The sequence below is a fragment of the Echinococcus granulosus genome, assembly GCF_000524195.1.
Source record: "Echinococcus granulosus chromosome Unknown EG_S00022, whole genome shotgun sequence".
In the NCBI taxonomy this organism is placed as follows: domain Eukaryota; kingdom Metazoa; phylum Platyhelminthes; class Cestoda; order Cyclophyllidea; family Taeniidae; genus Echinococcus; species Echinococcus granulosus.
In genome coordinates, this window is record NW_020170402.1 from 518,396 (window position 1) to 539,045 (window position 20,650).

The 20,650-nt window shown below is 44.3% G+C and overlaps 1 protein-coding gene across 1 annotated transcript; it reads right to left on the minus strand. All coding sequences in view use genetic code 11, as the record gives it.

Annotated features, from left to right (window-relative positions):
• Nucleotides 1–468: 468 nt before the first annotated feature.
• EGR_03909 (Histone deacetylase 5) lies at nt 469–19,556 on the minus strand (the record flags this gene model as incomplete). The annotated part of the gene is made up of 12 exons (XM_024493158.1): nt 469–577; nt 651–994; nt 1,177–1,918; nt 1,990–2,282; nt 5,333–5,597; nt 7,272–7,548; nt 9,774–10,008; nt 11,034–11,171; nt 13,567–13,853; nt 13,928–14,525; nt 19,062–19,272; nt 19,507–19,556. 12 exons carry the CDS (start codon nt 19,554–19,556, stop codon nt 469–471), a joined length of 3,549 nt encoding a protein of 1,182 aa, XP_024352430.1.
• Between the last annotated feature and the right edge of the window lie 1,094 nt (nt 19,557–20,650).

The window sequence follows — 20,650 nt, forward strand, 5'->3', positions numbered from 1 at the left end:
CAACGTAGGTCTTCAAACTAGTTAAAGGAAGTTTTAACACAGAACACTGTCACGTAATCATTCAAGGGGTTAAGAACACCCTTACTCCATTTGCTAACTGAAAACGTCATTTTCCTAGGTTTATAAAATCTAGGCAACAGTCTTGTCGAATACAAAAAACAGCAAACGATTACCATTTTGCTGCAAAAAATTGCCATTTTCTTGAAAGTATGCACGTGATACCAATACACCATTTCCAAGTTACAATAATATAACGAAGTAAAAAAAAGGAGTAAAGGAGAGTGAGTAGGCTTTCGTAAGAGATGTGTGGAGAGGGAGCAAGAAATAAAGAGACTAAAGGGTCAAAAAGTATTAAGGTCAATCCAAGTGACAAGTCGACCTTGTGAATTGGTGAATGAACACAATGTACAGGAGAAAGCAATACTTGTGCTACTAACACCAAAATCAGTAGCAATGATACAGACAGCATCACGTAGAGTCGGGATTAGAGGGGGTACCCCAGATAGTCGACAACGTAGTGGTGGTGGAAGAAGATAGGAGACGCGCACGCTCCTGCTCCATAGCTCTATTAAAGGATCTGCAAGAGAAAGAATAAATCCTAAATCTATTATAGATTCGACACCTCCAAAACGCCTCGAGGTTTAACGTACAGAGCCACGTCCACAAAGCCTGAGGTATCGGGCGTAGTAAGGCACTTCCACCGTCCGCTGGCGGCGTGGACGTTGGCTACTTCAACAAGGGTCTTCACTGCCTCGGGCCGTGGAGCCCGAGCGAGTTCGGAGGGTGCAACCCAAGCCTTGGCGGCGGTGATGCAGTCATCCAGACTGGCGAGACGCTGAAGGCAACTACCACAGGGATTGACATCAAACACGGCGGGTGGTGGATTTGGGAGAAGGAGGGCATTCAGACAAGTGGTGACACAGTCGGCTGTTACCGAGGCAACGTAGCCACCTTCAAGAACCAGACCAACTCTTCCCCCAGCTAGAGACATGCACTGAAAGGCAGAAAGAATGTTTGTTCATCTGAATCGCATTTTTTTGTAATAAGCTAGGGCTTCCATGTGAGAAACTTTAAGATTCGACGAAGATATCAGGTTCCCATCTGGCTGATAGCATTTAGTCGTGGAACTGGGTTCAGGATGGTGGATGGATCCAGCAAGAGTTAAACAAACATTACCTGCCGCGTCATCCACGCGAAAGCTCCGGGAGATATTTCATACCCACCCAGAGCACTCCCATGCCCAGCTGCTGCGTCGAACCCTGCAGAGACCAGAACCACATCTGGTGCAAACTCAGTGGCCAAAGGGAGCACAAGACTACGAAAGGCAGCCAGATACTCCGAGTCAGAGAGTCCCACTGTTCCTGACGTCTCTCCACCACTGCCTCCGCTACCCGAACATCGAGCCAGCCCCACATCCAGCGAACCAGCGGAGGAGGAGGCGGGTGAAGAGGTGCAGCTCTGCGCTATTCCGCCAACCATTGTAGGGGCGCAGTCCTCCAGCACCCCACTATCATTTGACGAGGCAGCCTTTGTGATCTTTGTTTGACGCCAAGATTCACGACGAACCGAAGCGACAGGGCTAATATCAGTGCATCCCCAAGGAATGTTGACGGTGTAACCACTCTGACAGTGACGCTGGAAGGAGCCCGTACCAGGAAAGAAGGTGCCTTGATCATAGCGGTGCAGAGAGATGTAGAGCAGACCGGGGTGTTTGTCTGCGGCGAACTGCGTCCCGTTGCCATGGTGAATGTCCCAATCGACGATGAGGACTCGATTAGCCAACCCACTCTGCAGGACCGAGAGCGCAGCGATGGCTACAGAGTTGAAGTAACAGAAACCCATTGCCTGATCGGGCTCCGCGTGATGGCCAGGAGGGTGAACCAGAGCGAAGCCGTTTCTAAGACGACCGCAAGCGAGACTATGGGAAGATGGGCGCAAGTTCGTTAGAAAGTGAATCAAAGTTGAAAAAGTAGTGTGAACGAGACTAACTTGTGGGCAAGACAGAGAACCTGCCCAACAGCAAGCCGAGCAGACCTAGAGGTAGTCTCAGGATTCCAGACGGTGTCCGAGTCGACACCCATGCCACCACAATGGAGAGTGGCCAAAGAGGAGGTAGCCAATTTTCTGTCTCCTTTCTTAACTGACGTCTCCGCGTCCATGACGAGTTCTGTCATGCTCCCAAGGCCCTCTATCTCCGCCCTCTCGTCTCCCCCATAGTCGGAAGAGGAATCAGGACAGTAGCGAGCGATGTGTTCGGAAGTGTGGAAGAGGGCCAATTCCTCCTGCAAAAGTGGATAGAGCTCTCTCAGCAGTGAAACAAAAAAACCGAGTGTTCTAGAGAGCGAACTTTAGCCTGATATAGTTATAGCTGCGCATATGAATGGAATGTCTATAGGAGAACCCTTAGGAAAGCACGCACGTGGTTAAGAAGGGGTCCTTGCAAATAACTGAATAAAAAGCTTGCCTCCAAGTGGTTTTGGATAACAAATGGGCACCTGTGGATATCCAAATTAATGCCTAGATAAAAGCAGTTTGATTACACTTGCTGAGAAGATCCAGTGATGTACTTTTTGCAGGCCTGTCATGAGAATTCCTGTACAACTGACTACCAACCCATTAATACCACCGGGAGCTCTTTACGTCGATGTACACCAGTGTTGCTACTCTGAGGAAAAAGAGCTTCCTAAGGCAGCAGTAAGCAGGATTGGAGAATTGAAGATGGATAACGAAGGGCCTCAAAGGCAAACTTCAATCGCCAAAGCAAGAGAGACTATTACCCAACTTATTTTCATTTGTGCTTTGCACCAGTCCAACTCGATGTGGCTGTTTAACAGCTACGTCCCTCCATCCGTTATTGCCATCACATGACGCTGGCACCAACACTACCGCTGCACGCACCTTGGCACGGTTCAGCTCAATTCAGCCCGTCTCTTAGCAATGGCAAGTTATTTGCGCCACCGAATTTTCAGGCGGCTTTTAAAGTATTGTCTTTAACGGCGACTAGGAAAAGAGTTCGTTGTGTTTCCAACACCTGCTCCCAAGTGGAGATTTGAAACAAGAATAATAAAAATGATGAAAATGAAGTTCGCCTCTGTAAAGCGAAGCTGGCCTGGATTCGGTGTACTCCTAAGAGGCTAGCGAAATAATATTCACCAGCGAAATCGTGGGGATTGTGCGTGTGCGACTGACTGCTAGTGATGCCCTACAGCAAAAATTTGGCAAACACCTCACCAGACTTTGACACCCAAACACAAGGAAGTCACCACCTTACACTTTTCGCCCTCACTTCCTTCGACTTGGAGCGGTTCGCTCTGGACGAGTGGTGAGTGGACGAGCATGCTGCTTCTTCTACCTGACTGTAGATGCCACAGAACCTTCCCATCTGCCAATTATACTACTCTATTAAGTACCAAGCCCCTGGTTTCCTTAAAGAGTGGTGTTTTGAGACAAGTCCTTATCCCACATTAGCCATTTTTGACTTGACCGACTGTAAAGGGAATAATTAAATAAAATGTGGTTTTGACTTTGAACATTCCAAATTGGAGACTTGGAAGGCCAGAACCCGAAGTGAACAATGCTGCATGGATTATTTGATCAATGAAAATTAATCGAGAGGATGGCATAAGAGATCGTTGGGTTTGATTCAAAATGTCTAAAGAACTCCCGTCATCCCTTGGAGGGACTTCGTTTATCAACTTCTAACGGTTTATTTTGGTCCCGTGAGATACCTGAGTTCAAAACAAAAGTCAGGTCACTAGAAGTGGAATCCCCAAAATTCATCACTGATAATACGTGACAAACTTCTGTGGTGAAAAAACGTGCCGAATTTTTGGGTGTAGGTATCTAACCCCCATTAAATGCGAGTTCAATTTCCCTGAAAATTTTCCGTGAAATTACCAGTGCCATAAATACTTTCAGTTGGTATTAATCAAGTTAGCTCATAAAATAATTTGACAAGTGGACCCCTGAAATACAGCTGAAGGTAACTACGCATCCATCTAGCACAAACAAAATTCCAACAACGCTGAGAAAACTAGCTAACTAGTTCTAATCGTCCTACAGGGCAGTACTTGGTTCACCACACTTCCCCAGTGAGGGAATTGAACTGACATTTGGAACCCTGCGCTGCTCACACCTAATGTCATTCAGCTAGGCTGCTAAAAGGCTGTCATTTTCACCGTATCTCATCATCAGTTTAAGTGGAGACAGCAAGACTGCAAAGTTTGATCAAGTGGCTGGAAACCCATCAAAGTAGCATGACGAACTCTTGACTAAACACCAAGACGTTACGTGAATGGGGGCAGGGGTGAGCACGTGCCTCCTCTCTCTGTTTGCCACAAAAAAAGAACTTCACTGCAGTTTGTCTTGGCGTAAACAGACCACGTTTAGTTAGTGGTGCTGCATGGTGGTAGTTTAAAACAGCCCATCCCAGAATTTGCGGTGGTGGCAAACGTGTGCTCCTCCTCCCCCCGCCCACCCATTTAGTCCCAGACTCACCTTCGAGACTCTAGGTTACTTACGTCTTCACTTCGAAGAGAGGAAAAGAGCCAAAACATAGGTTGCAGAAAAATCTACCATCCCAAAAGAGCATTATCACCCTCAGTACATTAAAATGTACCTATGGGCAGCTATAGGTCACGTGGATTTGATTACGCAATTAACCTCCGCAAAGAGAAAGTCAGTTCCGATGAAATCAGGCAATATAAGAAAGCGAAAAACTAAAGGTTGCTGTTTAGGTACATCCACCACAAGGCATCATTACCAGAAAGAGGGGTACGTCGAATGAACAACGGGGGGTTCGCCCGCACACAAAGTAAAAATTCACACTTCCTGCTCCAAATCTACGCTTGGGAAACACAAGTAACACTTTTCCTAGTCGCCGTTACACTCCATATTTCAAAAGCCGCATATAAATTTTATGGCGTAATTAACTCATCCTAGCCAAGAGAATGTAGTGAGCTGAGCTGAGCTGAGCCGAGCCGAGCCAAGCCGCGAGTAGCAGTGGTGATGGTGACGCCATCATGTGATGGTAACAAGGGGTGAAGGGATGCAATTTTTAAGGAATCAATCACGTCGAGTTTGGGTGATTCTAAGCGAAAATGAGGAAAACAGGTTGGGCAATAATATGCCTTTTGTTGTGGCAATTACAGCTGCTCTTCGAGGTCCTACCTTATCCACTCAATTAACCGATCTCATTTATTGCTACCGCAGAAAGTCTGTTTGGAGGGTTATTTGAGGGCCATCGATAAGGAGAGATTTCGGTGCTATTAATTGATTGTTAGTTAGTCGTATAAATTTGCATGACAGGGATGATGAAGGAATAGGCACATACTCTAGTGGCCATGCGTGCACGCATCCAATGACAGAAGAAGGCCAGAGGGAGGTCCTCCGACAGTGCTAAATGAGCTTCTTGGTTAGGAGTGGCGGTGACAGAGGTGGAGGAGAGCAAACTGCGGGGTATCTGGAGTCGCGAGCTGGCAATCCGCTCGAGGACAGAGATGATCCGCAGTGGGTGCTCTGGATGCACCTGGGGGTTATTCCCATGAGGGCAGAGGCAGACATGGGACAACATAGCCGGGTCGAAGAGGAGAGCTGTCCTGTGGGCAAGAATAGGTGTGTACGTGTGTTGAACGATATTTATTTAGTCTTATCAGTCTCATACTCTTCCTAAGGTCTGTAGGATAATTAAAAAAACTTTTAGATAACATTAGAGACTAATGAATGTCAAATATCAGATATTCGACCAACATCTGTACTAAGCACATTGCTCCGTTGGTATTTGATCACAAATGAGCCACCCGTCCAATTGAAGACCACAACAGAGATCATAGTGATGAGTGATGTGGATGATGGCCTTAAAGCAGGTGAGATTGATGAAGTGGTTGTTAGTAGCGAGATAAAACGTGGTAATTACTCCAACAGTACCGATTAATCAGGAGTCCTCAATGTCGTAGCATATCGATGTCGTGAAAAACATCTTGATACCTCAATATCGCAAAAAATTCTATGGAATAAAGCAGTTAAATGAATTCATGACGTTGATAACCAAATTACGCAGATCAAATGGAAATTTCAGGTCAAAAACGGCCACGCACCTGCCGTATTCATTAAAAGCATCAAGTACGACTAGATTTATTTAACTTTCAGCAACTGGACCACTCTAAATATAGAAAGTCATTCCATTCCAATTTTTAAGTACGACAAAAGTGGGGCATGTAAAACCACCTTAGTAGATAAATCTCACACTCCTAAAACTAATCAAATGTGACTAAATTTGAGAAGTTTTGGTAAATCTCTTTACCGATATTTTGCTATGGAGGAAAAACGAGCACTGAATCGACTCTGCCATTGCAACTCAACAAGCACACAACGATGAAAGCAGTAATTGACAGCCATTGATCAAAGGAGTATTCAGTCGCGTGTAAGCCTAGCTTGCTTGTGTGAAGTGGTCTTGACTAGCGGCGTATTGCGATTTGCTGTCACAGTTCTACCGTTTCCGGTAAGCAACCGAGAGTTGGCGCAAATTCCGACAACGAACGAGGCGGCTGATAGATGAAAGGATAACTTTGTCACGCCTGCCAGTAGTGTGACGCCGTGATCAAGCGCACGTGTTTCACTCAAGAAACTAACGAGCTGAGATTAAATTACTTGGACCGAGATGAGTGACCTGTGAGTTCTTACCACGATTTTTGACTGGATTCAAATTCTCTATTAGCTAATAGAGGGACCAAAAGACCAATCTGGCAAGCCCGTTTCAAGTGTTTACATTCCATAGAACCTCATGCAATAAATTTTTTGTTACATTGTCTACGTCTCAAGTGCTTCGTTTACTTCGAAGGACAATGAAAGCAAACCACAGTGTGTTTTTGGGATAGCATGATACCAACTAATGAACTAAAAGCAGATGACCTCTCCACCCTCCCAACCGATAGGGAACGAGACAAACTGGCCTCAAATGCCCGGCTCTCGAGTTTCAAAGAAGGATCCAATCAACTTGGTGTTTAGTGTCTCGTCAGTCCTCCATTCAGCAGCTCAAATTTCAAAGTGTATGTTTCCGTTTCAGTCCATAACTATCCATCAATTCGATAGTAGCATCGGTCCCCCAAAACGTACTTTTTGAGATTTTAAAAGAGTTCACCACAACGAAAATGGACCCACTACCTACATTTGACCCTCCAAGCTACCACCATACAACAGTCTTATACGAGAAAGGGAATTTTCGCTCTAGCCATAGCAGGTATTTTACACCTAACAAGCTAAGTCAAACATACTCATTGGAGGCTAAAGATTCGCCAGTTCGTTTACTGCCGGTGGTGGGCCAAGAAAGGACAGGTGAGAGACCGTTCCAATGCCTTAAGAGCTCATCGTAGGCGCGTTCCAGCGCACCACGCAGGAATTCGTGCGCCGTCGGCATCGGCGTTGTCGTCACTGTAGCTGGCGTGGTAGACACAACCGTAGAGGGCCTCACTGTCTCCTCCTGCGGGCCGCCCAGAGTCAGTGCAGCCAGTGTCTCCTGCGTCTCATGTAGATTCTGACTCACCTGCGTGCCTGTTGAGAAGAGATTGGAAAAAGGTTTAAGGTCAGGCCGGGATTCTTGATTTTACCAAAGAAAAGAGCTATTAGATTTTCAGGAATACCAAGTACATCACCTTTTGCATAGTTCCCTACTGATACATTCATACAGCGTTAGATTAATATCAGGAAGGCTTCGCCACACTTTTCAGTAATGAACCATTTTGAGACAACCCAATGTACTGATCGAAACCGGAGATGTCTCGGTGCTAATCTCCAGAAAAGGCAAATATTTGTGAATGACTGTTGTATGGAAAATTTGCCTCTTGTGCGTTTTCATTCAAGGTGCTAAATGACTGCTGTGGCGATGGGCTAGAAACTACCGCAGCCGGAATCGGCACTGTTAGACGGTGGTGCTTGACGTCTTGTTTTCTTTGACTGGCTAGTAATTAACAGGTGGCAATCTTCGGAGGCTTACTAATTGAAGGACCATCGAAATTACGTCAATATTTGACACTTGAATCCAAACATTCATCTTAAATTTAGCAACACGAATTCTCCCCTCAATCCAGTTTCGGAAGCACCTTGGAACTATGGGCTTATACCCATGCCTGATGTCCTTTAATTCTCTAGTCTCTTTTGGAATGGCGCACACCTTATTACGATTTTGAAAATGATACGGCGACATATATGAACAGCAGTGGGTCTCGATTTCGTTAACTGGAGAGCAATTCACAGACGATAAAGTCTGTAGAGGTCCGGAATGGAAGCACCACCGAAACTAAGCCAACAATTTCGAGTTCGACACAGTAAATGGGGATACATATTCGAGGAGCCGTATTAGCATATGCTCTTGAATGCACTGATTGTGTAGATAAATAGTCTGATACCGCAACACTGATCACCACCCGATATAGAAATTGAATAAGTTCGTAGCCCATCCAACATTCATCATGAGCTCATAAGCATAGTAGGATGCAAAGCCGTATGTTGTAAAATTTGAAACACGCCTATTTGCAATTCGACTTATGGATCAACTGCGTACGTTAGTATCATCATCACCACCACAATCCACGCACTTGCTTATCACAAAAGTTGAATAAAAGAGAGAACGAATAAGGAAGTGGATGAATGATGCATCGATTACCAGAGCAGAGATTAAACTTAGAGTGACGTTAGCGAACACAGGTAATAAGTGCCTATTAATAGGGGATGCCCACACGCAAGGAGAGATTGCCCCAAGATGGAGTTTTTACGGTCCACGCTCTCCGCGTCTACAACATGGCTACTTCCAAAATCAAGCGCCTTATCACATTGCCTTTAGGGATAACCCAAGCGTTAAAAGTAGGATGTACCTGATTGTAAAGCCATCGCTACTGCTTGCATCCAAATAGACTCCCTAGTTACGGGTCTGACTGAAATGACAGAGGCTCGCAGTAGAACAACCACCGCCCCAATCTCAAGGTTTACATCATGGCCAGTACTGCAGTTAGAAAGCGGTAAAAGATGGGTAAAGCGTGAAGATTTGAGACCTTTCTCCGTATCACTAAGATTAAAGATTAACTCGCACCGATTGGGGAAAATGAGGTCCAAAAATTTAACGAAATTAGAACAAAACTCCAGGAAAATACTTCAGACAAGTGTCTCTCCAAAAAAGCGATTTGCATACGAATTGCGCTCGATAAATTACGGTGACAGTGACAAATGGAGCTATCAAATTTGGTAGTCATCTTATTGTAATTGAAAGCCGCTGCTACAGTACCACCTAATCCCATTACTATCACATAACTTTCGACCACACAAAAAGCATTTTTAGGGGCGCTGACCTAGAGTTTAACTGTAGCTTTATCGCTTTTCAATCAAGCACTGTGAAAAAAAAGACAGAAAGTACCCAACTGCTACCGTGCTTCCTAGCTTTCACACTGGGATAGGTTGGAAAACTCTTCCTGGCTCCGAAAAGCCACAAGTTCCGCTTGGATTAAAAAGTTCTCATCAACTTGGCAATTTAAATTAAAAGCGAATGGAAATCATCATGCTCCATTCTTAATGCGAAGCCGCGAGACAAGAGGATATTACTAGGTCGCTAATATGGATCCATGAATTCAAAACATACATAGGTGGTTCAAGAAGCGCCCATCACCAGACATGGAGTTGAAATTTATCCTAAACAAGACCACATGAAAGAAGACGAAGAGAACACCTCAAAAAAGAAGTATGCGAAGCACCGGTAGGGCCAAAAACAGCATTAAAAAATGCCTTACTGAGGTGGGGATGGAACAAGGAGGTAGTGAGGAGGTTGAGTTGCGATGGGGTGCCGCTGCCACCCACCGGTTGGGGTCGACAGAGGGAGGTGAGGGAGGAGACAAGAGAGGCTGCCGTCTGCTGCAAATCTGACAGTGTGGTTGAGGCGGCGGCGGTGGTTGCCGTCGCAGCTGGCGGCGGGGCAGAGAGCGATATGGGATTGAAGACGGGCAACTGCTTCGGCACTGGGGTATTCTGAAGAGGGGTGAAAGTTGAAGATAAATTAGGCCATTAACATCCATTTGTACTCCTTCCCTATTTATAACCCGCTTTCCCCACACCTCCCCCCGCGCCAGTCAGTAATTACAGGTGATTTGGTCTTCTAGCATACCTACAGAAACTGATACCTTGAAAGATCATATGCAGAGTTATTCAATGAAAAAGAAAGGCCGTTAGCTACCACCTCAAGATCTCCAGTTATTTCGTTCCCTCTTGCTATAGCTAGTGATCCTCACGAGTCTGTGCTATGATGATCTTACGAAGAATCTACACGACGAACTCTCTTGCCCCAGTCGGCAATCCTCATTGTTGTCAAGTAGAGTCCTCGACTCCTTCAAAGGAGTTTGCTCTCCGACAGAGTAACACCCAAGACGTCCTGAAGGGAGGAAAGGTACATCAATAAAGTCGCATCTCCCTCCCTTTGTCACGATCAAATAGGCCCATAAGTCCTAGCCTACTTAAACCCACATTCCCGTTTTATTTAGAGGAGTAAACATTGAATAACTTTATAACAGAGGCATTGTTCGAACAAATAATGAGAGTTCAGGCATTTGGTTTACATTTTCCCCCTTTTGCTATCCCACCTTATCGTTAACCTCGGTTGCATTTAAAGAACTCTGATTCTTTTAGAATATTTAACCTTTCCATAGAGCAAAGAAAGAGCCATTTTAAGAGGAAAGAAATATTAAACATACCGCAAACCCCAAAAGAGTGTATATAGCTATGATGACCTCAATAATCACGAGAGACAAAACAATAAAGGTAAAAAAGTTAGTTTTATTCCGCGTAACCTTATTGCCTCTTGCCACGAGGCAAAATAATTGGGAACATCGAGGCCGAATCGCAACAGAAAGCACGTCATTTTTAAGATGACACCCAAGCATTAAGATACAACACATGCTCCAAAGCCAAAAGTATAATCTGATTGTTTGCACAAAGCAGCCTTGGTCTTCAGGGTTCCAAGCTAATGTTATCAAACTAATGGTACTTAGTGTACAAACTTCGGTAGAACGAGACTTTACTCTTCTATCTCCCTCCTCCCCCAACCATTGGTATGCAGACGGCCCCACATAAGTCTCGGTTCCTTGTGGGGAGTTGTCACCAACTTTTGAAGGAACCAAGTCTTTGATAGAGGGATTCTATAAAAGGCCAAAAAAGGGTTCTTCCCCATCCCTGCCTTCGTCACTACTGCTAGGGAGGAAGAAATAAAGAACCCTCCCCTTTGCCACATCTGATGACCCTCAGCGGTCTTCATTTCCAAACTGCCGGGAAGAACCGTTATATCAAAAGCTACAGCGTCACTGAATAGGTATAGCGAATTCGATTCGACAATCATAAGCGACGAGGGCGGTGTCGAGGTGAGGCTAATGGAGTTCGGTTTAATTGGCATTATTTCTCTTTCCATTAAAAAAACCACCGGGAGTACCGCGGACAAGGTTCAATAGAAAGCATGTCTGTGTTACATTCAGCTAGACGGCAATAGAAGCGTAACGTTAAGAATGTAAGCCTGCAGTGCGAAACTGGTGGGATTCAGTCTGCCTTTAATGAAAACGGAAATAAACTTGTTTACGTCAACACCGATTCGTCCCTTAATGGACAAAAACGTTTACTTGCAGACGTAAAGAAACATTCCCGCCTACTCTAGACGCACCGACATTCCAACGGAGCAAAAGCACAAAATCGTCTCGGTAAGGGAATAAGTAGATGTGTTAGCCACAATTTTGGACATATTAGAGGAGGAAGGCTAGCTTTGTCAGTCGGTAGGAGAAATGGCAGATCGCGACGATGAAGGTGCCTATCGCGTTCCTTTGTTTCAGAGACTGAAATAATATCTATCAGAGGGTGTCCAAAGCCTTTGATAAATCCTCAATTAGATTTGTAAAAGGCCCCTGCAGTCTAACTAGTTTGCTGTTAGAACTAATGGCAATCCACCGAATCGAAATTAGAGTTCGTGATCAAAGACGATAACGACGTAAAAGGGAGAAAAGCTTTTAAATAAATTTTAACCATTAATAACGAATGTTTGCTCGGTCGATCTAATATCGTCATCGTTATAGCTAGGTAAATTGTTTATGGCTCGGAGACCTAGTACCCCATGTAGAAAATAATAGTTTCCCTATTTGACCAGACCCTGAGACCTTTTTAAGTGCTGCATTAAAATGACTGGCATAAAGGTAAAGTTGACCCCTCTCGAATGGTTAACCAATAAGGAAACAGGGTTAGCCGGGTGAATTGAAGCAGCAGACGCTGTTTTATTGTGACAGAATGGGGCATAAAAGGGAGATTTTCGGCGTTTCAAATTCATTTACTTAGTGGTAAGACTTTTGCCTAGTTAATAGTGACTTGCATGCCGAAAATTGAAGAATTACAATTGCAGCACTCACAGACAAGCCTAGCACCACACAGACTACTGCTCTGTGATCAATGTCATTAAGTTCTACTGTCAAAGACCATTTAGCAGTTGTGTGCTTGCGCTGAGATGCATCTTGAGATGTCATTTCACATACACACGCATTCGGTAGTAGTTAGCGGATAAAATGACCCGACTTGGCTTTATGCAGTAACATTAAATCTGTTTTCTGAGGGACATAGGTTAGCTGTAGGAGAAATTGATCAGGCAAATTTAGTTGCTTTTGACATTCAAAGAGCACGAGCGATAGCCAGAAGTTTTGATAAATCTCCCATTTTGACAGCTAGCAAAAAAGTTGTCAAAAATGTACCTCAAGTCATATCAAATAGGACTGGTTTGTCCTCCCATTTTCTTAGTATTTCAAATAAAAAATGAATTAGCATTTATGAGACCTTTCGGAGGAGAATCAAGGACGTAATTTACATTATTATAGCTCTCAAAATCTGGCAACGTGCGGCCAAAGTCAGCAGAAAGTGTCCTAACCACAACAGTATGCCTTAAATCAAGGTTTTACTGCAAACAGTCCCCTCCTTTTCACAATCGTAGTTACTTTTAACAGACGAGCTATTGTCCAGCTGGCTGAGCTTTATAATGTTTATTTGAAGGGTAAAACAAAGTGCAAATACACCTAAGACGGTGGACCAGAAGTGTTGTCCGCCCTTCAAGACTTAGCTGACTTTCAATGCTTATCGCTGACAGAATTTGATAAACCCTGGTAGTCGGAACATGAAAGTCCGATCCCGAATCGAAGCTCTGAATAGTAGTTAACCTAGCAACAGAGATGTCCAATCCACTGTCAGAGTTTTAAATTACCATCATATCACCCAGAACTTGTCTGTTTCAGTTTGCCTCAAATGGCTAGTTGACATTGTTAGGATGGAGATCAAGCCAAACTCTATCGCTGATTCGGAATCAATTTGTAACGCACTCGCAACCAAGGCCATTTGCAGCTTGCCTTTGTCCAGCACCCAAAAATGTCAGCTCAGGTCTTTCCCATATGGCAGGTGGATCATGTCATAGGGAAATCAACATACCATAGTCATCATAAACAATCAAAGAACGCATTTTACAAGTATATGCCGTTGATAGTGGATATGTGACAAGATAATGACACATCTACTTACCCGAAGCGCCTCGAATTGTTGCATAAGGAGCGATATATCTCCAACAGAAGCACCACCACCAGCAGCCGGCACCTGTCGCTGGTGGGGACAATCGCTAGCCAGACGTCGTAACGATTCACCTGAAGAAGCGGCAACAGGAGCGGTAGTCAAATCGAGCGGCATCTCCACTGCCACGGCTGCTGGGGCGCTAGAACCCACTAAACCTTTGGAAAAGTCATCTGAACGGACGTGTGCCATCTGGGGGTTGTAACTGGACGGCCCTGTTATATATGCCACGAAACAACCGCCTAAAATTACGAGTATAGGGAAGGTAGGAACCAAATGCCGTTTCGGAGTAAATTGTTGATTGAAGACTGCCTACCAAGAGAAGACTGTTGGTAGTGGGCGGGTGGTTTACCCTCGCGCCAAACGTTGTTACGTGTAGCAAGAGCAACTTCGGAGACTGAGGAAGTGGTGGTTGGCAGTTTGATGGTCGAATCCAGTGACAACGTTGTAGAGCGGTGATAGGCAGCGCGTTTGCGCGGCAGAGAGGATGGCGAAGATGGACGTGGAGCGGAGGTCTCAGTGTGCGACAAAGACGGCGGTGGGGAAGGTGAAGAAGGCGTACGATTTGAATCAAAGGAGCGGGAGAAGTGTCTCAGACTGATACGTGGTTGAGGCGACGCCGAGGAGGCAGCAAGAGCAGTGGAAACATCCATACTGGCTCCGCCTCCCCCAACACTCCACGAAGCCTCCACACTCATCACACGTCGACTCAAAAGGTGTTCTTTCAAACGTTGGCGGACCTGTTGAGAGCTAATCTTTTTGGGTGAACCATTGGACAGGAGATTAGACGGCGACATAGTAGTCGAAGCGTAGGAAGAATTCGCTCTCTGAAGACGAATAGATGTGGCTGCGGTGGTACTCTCTAAGGGGACTCTTGGGCTCTGCTGCAACCCATGGTCCGTCTCATCCATTGACTAAAAATGACGACATTCACCCAAGTGAATTAGGAGCCTACTCACGCTACCCAAGCTATTCACCCAGGCCATGTGCTAGTTTATAATAAACCTAGTTCTTCACTCCTATATCACTGGGCCTTTATGGGCGAATTATGGGATGGAATGGTGGTTGAAGAAAGAGAATCCAATGGAAAAAGACAACATCACCTACAATTCTGCTGACTAATCACAGAGTCAGCAGAGCATAACCAAATCTGCGGAGATAGAGTCGTATTCTGCGCCAGGGCTAATAAATTCAGACCAGATGTGAACTACTTAAGATCGCCGTACAAGATCTTCATGCAGTATTTACACTCAAGTACTAACTTATGAGCGTGATAAAAAGATTTCACGCCTTCAGGCATTAAGAGAAGCCCTAAAATGCGGATACAGCTGGGCACCAAAAAGTCAAAAATGATAAAAATTGCACACAGCGTAGCTCCCAGAGGCTACTTTAAGCAGACAGCGATAGACATACAAAATGGGTCCGCCATGGAAGAGGGACTAGTAGTACAAAACATAACACTCCACGTTTGCATGTCGTGATGAAAAATCATCGTACGGTCTCCACACCTGCCTCATGGGTTGTGTGAATAAAGCCGACTATTGATGTGATGGAGGAAGCCGTAGACTGATCATAAAGGGCGCCAAAGACGGCGCTCAAAGGAAGAGGGGGACCGTGACAGAAGAAACATTCACTGGATTATTTACGCGAACTTTTCCAGTCTCAAACATTTTGGCCTTCTCGCCCTCCTACTAGTCTCTCGGTATCTCTATTCACTTTTCAAGGCCTGACTTCCCTACAGGATTGCCTTATAACACCCAGAGGGATGACTTAGGCGCAACAAACACGATCGCCTCCGTCGCAAAAGCACTGAAAATGCATGATTTCTAAATTCCGGTCTTATCTCAACTGAGAGTGTACGTGTACGCACACGGGCTGGCGTAGCATGAGCGTGTGCGTATATGTGTGCTAAACATAGACCACGGAGAGTGAATAATTGGGTCCTAGCAATTTGCAACACAAGTATGGGCACGAGAACGTGCGTGCATTGCGTGTGACACTAAGGGTTGGCGCACACCATAGTTCAAAAACTGCCTTCTACCTCAGTTAGCTGGGTAGTTTTGGGAGCCTCCTCCTCCTCTTCCGCCATACACTTACATGGATTGGGTACATGGGATTTCTACGATACATTCGTGGGAGACCATTTCTCATGAAGGAGAATTATCAAAGTCAGACGGAGGAGTAAAGGCTCATCTCTGTTGCATCGGTTAGCTTTAAAGCGATGACTATAATTCACTATGGGCGTATTCATAACTTTCCACCAAAGACAAATCCAGCTTAATTTTACTATCACCAACCATTGAAGTCATTGAACTCAGGTCTGGCATGTGGAGGACCCATTTGTAAGCCAGACTGGCACCTCTATGCTAAAAAGGCTACTTCTCAGGCTACCATTTGAAGAGCCTGATTCTGCATTTGTTTGTTCTGCGAAGGAACCCGCCTATCTACAGTATGCACTCAGAAGACTTAAACAGTAAAGTGGAACTAATAGAGATTTTAAATTTGGGCAACAGGGTACTTAGTACGGTCAAACATTCCATGAGTAAGGCTAAAACTCGCAGCCCTCTTCATTCAAGACCAGAAGGAAAGGGAAACAACGGTCAATAACTTGCCCGTTCATGGACGTTCATGACGTACTGCAGTCAATGGCTTGCTATTTATATTTTCAAACGAACTCTTGCCTTCGACATGAAAAAAAAGACGAAACACTAACAATTGAGGTGATTTTAGGAGAGTTGAAACTTTAGATATCAAAAGGAATGGTAGACTTGAATTTTCTACATCAGTTATTTCCATAACAAAGCTTACCCATCCACAGTTTGACAAAAGAACTCGCTTGAGGCAACGACAACGAAATGTCTTCGCAGCTGACTAGCTGACACATTCCAGATTCAAATGTCCTGCTCAAGGTAATGGAGATATCTAACTTTCCCATTTCACGAGCAACACAAAAGAATAATCCCCACTGCCCGCCAACTAACAATTTATCAGCTCAAAATACACGAATTAAGTATGCCCTTGATAGCCTTGAGGTGCTTTCAACACAACCCCGTGCTGGAAAAGTCATACCCCTAATCAAAAGTTAACACTCCTCTTTTTTATTCAAATGGAAAGCCAGAAAATGAGTGCGCAATTGGAGGTTTTAAGACGATGAAAGCCTTAGACACCACCATGACTTACCATCTTAATCCCCATCCTGCACATCCCCAAGTGGATCACTGGCTGGCTAGATTGTTTTCAAGGCAAAGCCACTCACTAGACCCGAAAATTCTAAATTCATTTATTTCCCTAACCTCTCAACAAACACAACTTGGGATTGCATCGGTTCGAAAGGCTCCAGACGGAGAAGATATGGGAAGGTACCAAACACTGCGGTTCACGTTCGTAATAAGGTGACAAAATCCCACTGCTACAACCACACTGATCTGATTCATTCTATCATCCCGCCAAAAGTTGGCCTTCACTATCGCAGTTGGCATTTACTGCATAGGAGGCCCGTGTTTCCGAAAATAGCGATGCTATGTAAGCCGGCAGACATTACTGGGGGTAACACTCAGATACGTAGCCTACCTCTCGGACTCGGTGTGCGGGACATATGCTTGCGGGCATATTCATGCATGACTGAGATAAAAATAGGCGCCTTTTTGGATTATTAATTACCCTACTGCGTGTGCACATGTAGTTTGATGGCAGAGTAAGCAGTAGGAAGCCTAGGCTGGCTCATGCATGCATAGCGTGACGCGTCCTAGAATAAAGGAGTCTTATTCTTACCGGAGAAGGCGATAACGAGGAAAGAGGATGAAGTTTTAACATGCCCGGAAAAAAAAACACCAACTACTACTAAAGCTCAAATATTCGCTTGTTCTACTAAACTGAACAATTCAGCAGTTGCCCAAAGACGCAGCCACCGCTAGACTACGAATGCTCCACATGTATTTTGTATTAATCTCTGTCAATACGTCACTACCATGAACACGCAAGCCGTGTGTGGGCGACATGAGGGGTCCGGTAAAAAGACCTGAACATCACATATATGAGATGATAGCGGCAAATTCGTCGAATAAGGAATCCTCTTCTTGACGTTAGCCAGTTCGCCGTACCCACGCTAGTGGTACAACAGTTAGAGTTGATCTGACTGTTTTAAGAATACGGGGTAAAGATTCAAAAGTTGAACGGTGCCTTTAAAAGCACACAACTCAGCCGGTATTAAAGAATCTCAATTTCTGCACTTTTATCTTCTACCGGAGTGACTCACGGAATATTTTTAGAAATTTGACATGACTCTAGCAGGCCTCATGGTGAAAAGGCTCTACCCGCATCCGGAGAATTGCAGTGTTATGGGTTTTTTGATACACATAAATGAGAGAAGGATGGCCAAGGAGAAATTGAAGTTTCAGAACTATGTGTGCAGCTTCCAGGTGACTCGATTTAAGCAAATACCATTTCGGTGAGGCAAAAAACTTGAGAACGAAGATCCTGCATATCGCTTTTAAGAGGGAAGATACGTGCCCTGGATTTGAGAACCGGTAAAACTAATCAAACTACTCAACATGCAGTCTATTAAAAATATCTAAAAAGAATAAAACGCAGACTTAGTACTCTTCAGGATGGACTATCATGATAAGTGATAGGCATATCTACTTAGCTGATGAGCTGACTGTTTACACTAAAAATGTCACATCTCTCTTAGCTGCCATATCTGTATAGCGTGCAACCCATTGAGAATAATCTATCACCCAAAAATAGGTGTAATTCCTAGGCAAGCGAACCAATTACACAAGGGCACATGCAGATGCCATGACGAAGATAAACAATGTAATCAGGCTTGGGTACCGTCAATATGACCAAAATACATCACCTTGTCTTTGAGCTGCCACTCAAAAGAGGCAGTCTATTGAAGGATGCAAATATACTGATTCGAGATAAGATACAGGTTACCAGCGGCATTCGGAATATCAAGTTTCTTCGAACAACCATCAGTTCAACACACAACCTATTGAGGAATCATCAGTCAATAGGGAAGCTTAAACAAATTCAATTGATTTTAGTTATGGTTTGAGATACTAGACATTTTGACGACAGAAACTAACCGTGATCCTTTCAAATGTTATCTACTTGCCACAATCACGTTGACAACTACCTATTATACAGGATGAGACTTCCTGAAATCATGCGCTAGCCAAACTAAAATGTTATTCATAAAAACACTTCCAGGCGAATGCAACAATAGGTTTCGCCCATAATTAATTGCTGAAAGCGGCTTTCTGTGAAACAAAGAGATCGGTTCTGGAAAAATACCCTATTGAGCAAGACTTATTCTAAGGTATTACCAAATTACCAACAAGAATACGAAATAGGAAAACATCAAGCTTTAAACTTGATTTTCAGATAAGGGAATGCATTTTATGCGACAACTTTGACAGGCAAAAAAGAACAGATCTGAAACGCACCAGAGAATTGGGCGGAGATGTGTCCACTGCATCAGCAGCACAACCGCCGACATCAAAGGAAGCCTGTCGGGACAGCACAAGGCGTGCCTGTGCCAAGCGTGACCGAGACTCACCCACAGGCCCGTACCGTTTTCTGCATTCAGCCTTACCACCATTGCCTGGGTGGAGTGATAATGCTGATGGCACGGTGATGTCATCCATTTTCAGTCGCCTGAAAACAAAATCATACATCCTGGCAACAGTTCAGTGATTACCATATGCATTTACCACATTCGAGTAAAAAAAAACATTCAGAAGTGAACACCTTTGTGGAGTCACAGCTGCAATTCAAAGGAAGTTAAGAAACCAATTGCACGAAGCCATGGGTTAAGATCGCGAAAGCCTTTTACATACACAGAGGGTAGTTAGATAGCGGTTGGGTTTGTCATTTTTCGGCAGAGCTTACGGCAACTTTGACGCTGGTGGAGCCGCTTCAAAGGCACAGGTTTCATACATGTCTGATGAGTCAGGAAATTTAAACGCGGAATCACTTTAACTCATCTACTGTTCTAGCGTTTAGGTACAGTTAAAGAAGTTGTGGATTCACCTTAAGTAACCTTACACAAGTACACCGGTGAATTTGGATCTACAATGTTAAAAATGACTTTTGGGGAAAGCTAATGATCGAATTTGGAATCAAATGGCAACAGCAAGCCATAAATAAATGCAAGAGATGCAATTTTCGGGGTCTCTCGAACCTTAAAAACAGCAAAATGACACAAAAACCACCATCACTACAGCGTTTTAGTAAAAAAAAGAGGGGAAAAATGACGAACCAGAAGGAGCGATATTGCACTGTGAATCTGCTGTATTACGGCAAACAGTATGCCATCAAAGAGAATATGACGTTTGCAGGTCAAACTGCAAATTTTTATGGTGACACACTCGCATCCTCGATTTTGATTGGCTACTGTATTGCTGTATACTCGAATTCAGTTGTCCATGTAAAAACATGGCAAAATAAAAATACCAGTTTTTGTCAGGCACTGATTATAATTTTTTTTTAAAACTAAAGGCATTGTTTAAAGAAATTTCGCTGCAAGATATAAATACGTAACTTGTACTTGTATTTAATTAGTGCTGATGAGTAAAAAGATATGATTAATAACTTTCTCGCGTTGGAATAAGTAGCAGCCTTTTTTGGCCCCTTAGCAGAGCAGACACTTATGCAGCGTCCCGAGACTCCCTGAAGACGAAAGAAGACACTACTCGGGTAGAATATATATTCAGCGCAGAGGTGTCTGGGCTACTGGCATGGCCCAAAAGGCCAGCCCACCCAGCGAGGCACAAGGGGACTAATTCAAAGTACAAAGTGGCGCCTCACTAATGCTGAGGGACAAACCACTATCGTACTACACTTATGCTTATCAGCAAAGGTGTCCGAAATCACCCAGCCCCAACAATTTCGAGCTTAAAAATCTAAACATGTACACTGACTTAGTCTTCTACTTTGTTGTCCATGCATAAACAAGTGCTTACGCAGTACATAGATCCCCGCAATCGCAGCGACTTACAGCAAACAGCACGGGAGTCGAACTCGGTTTTCTCAA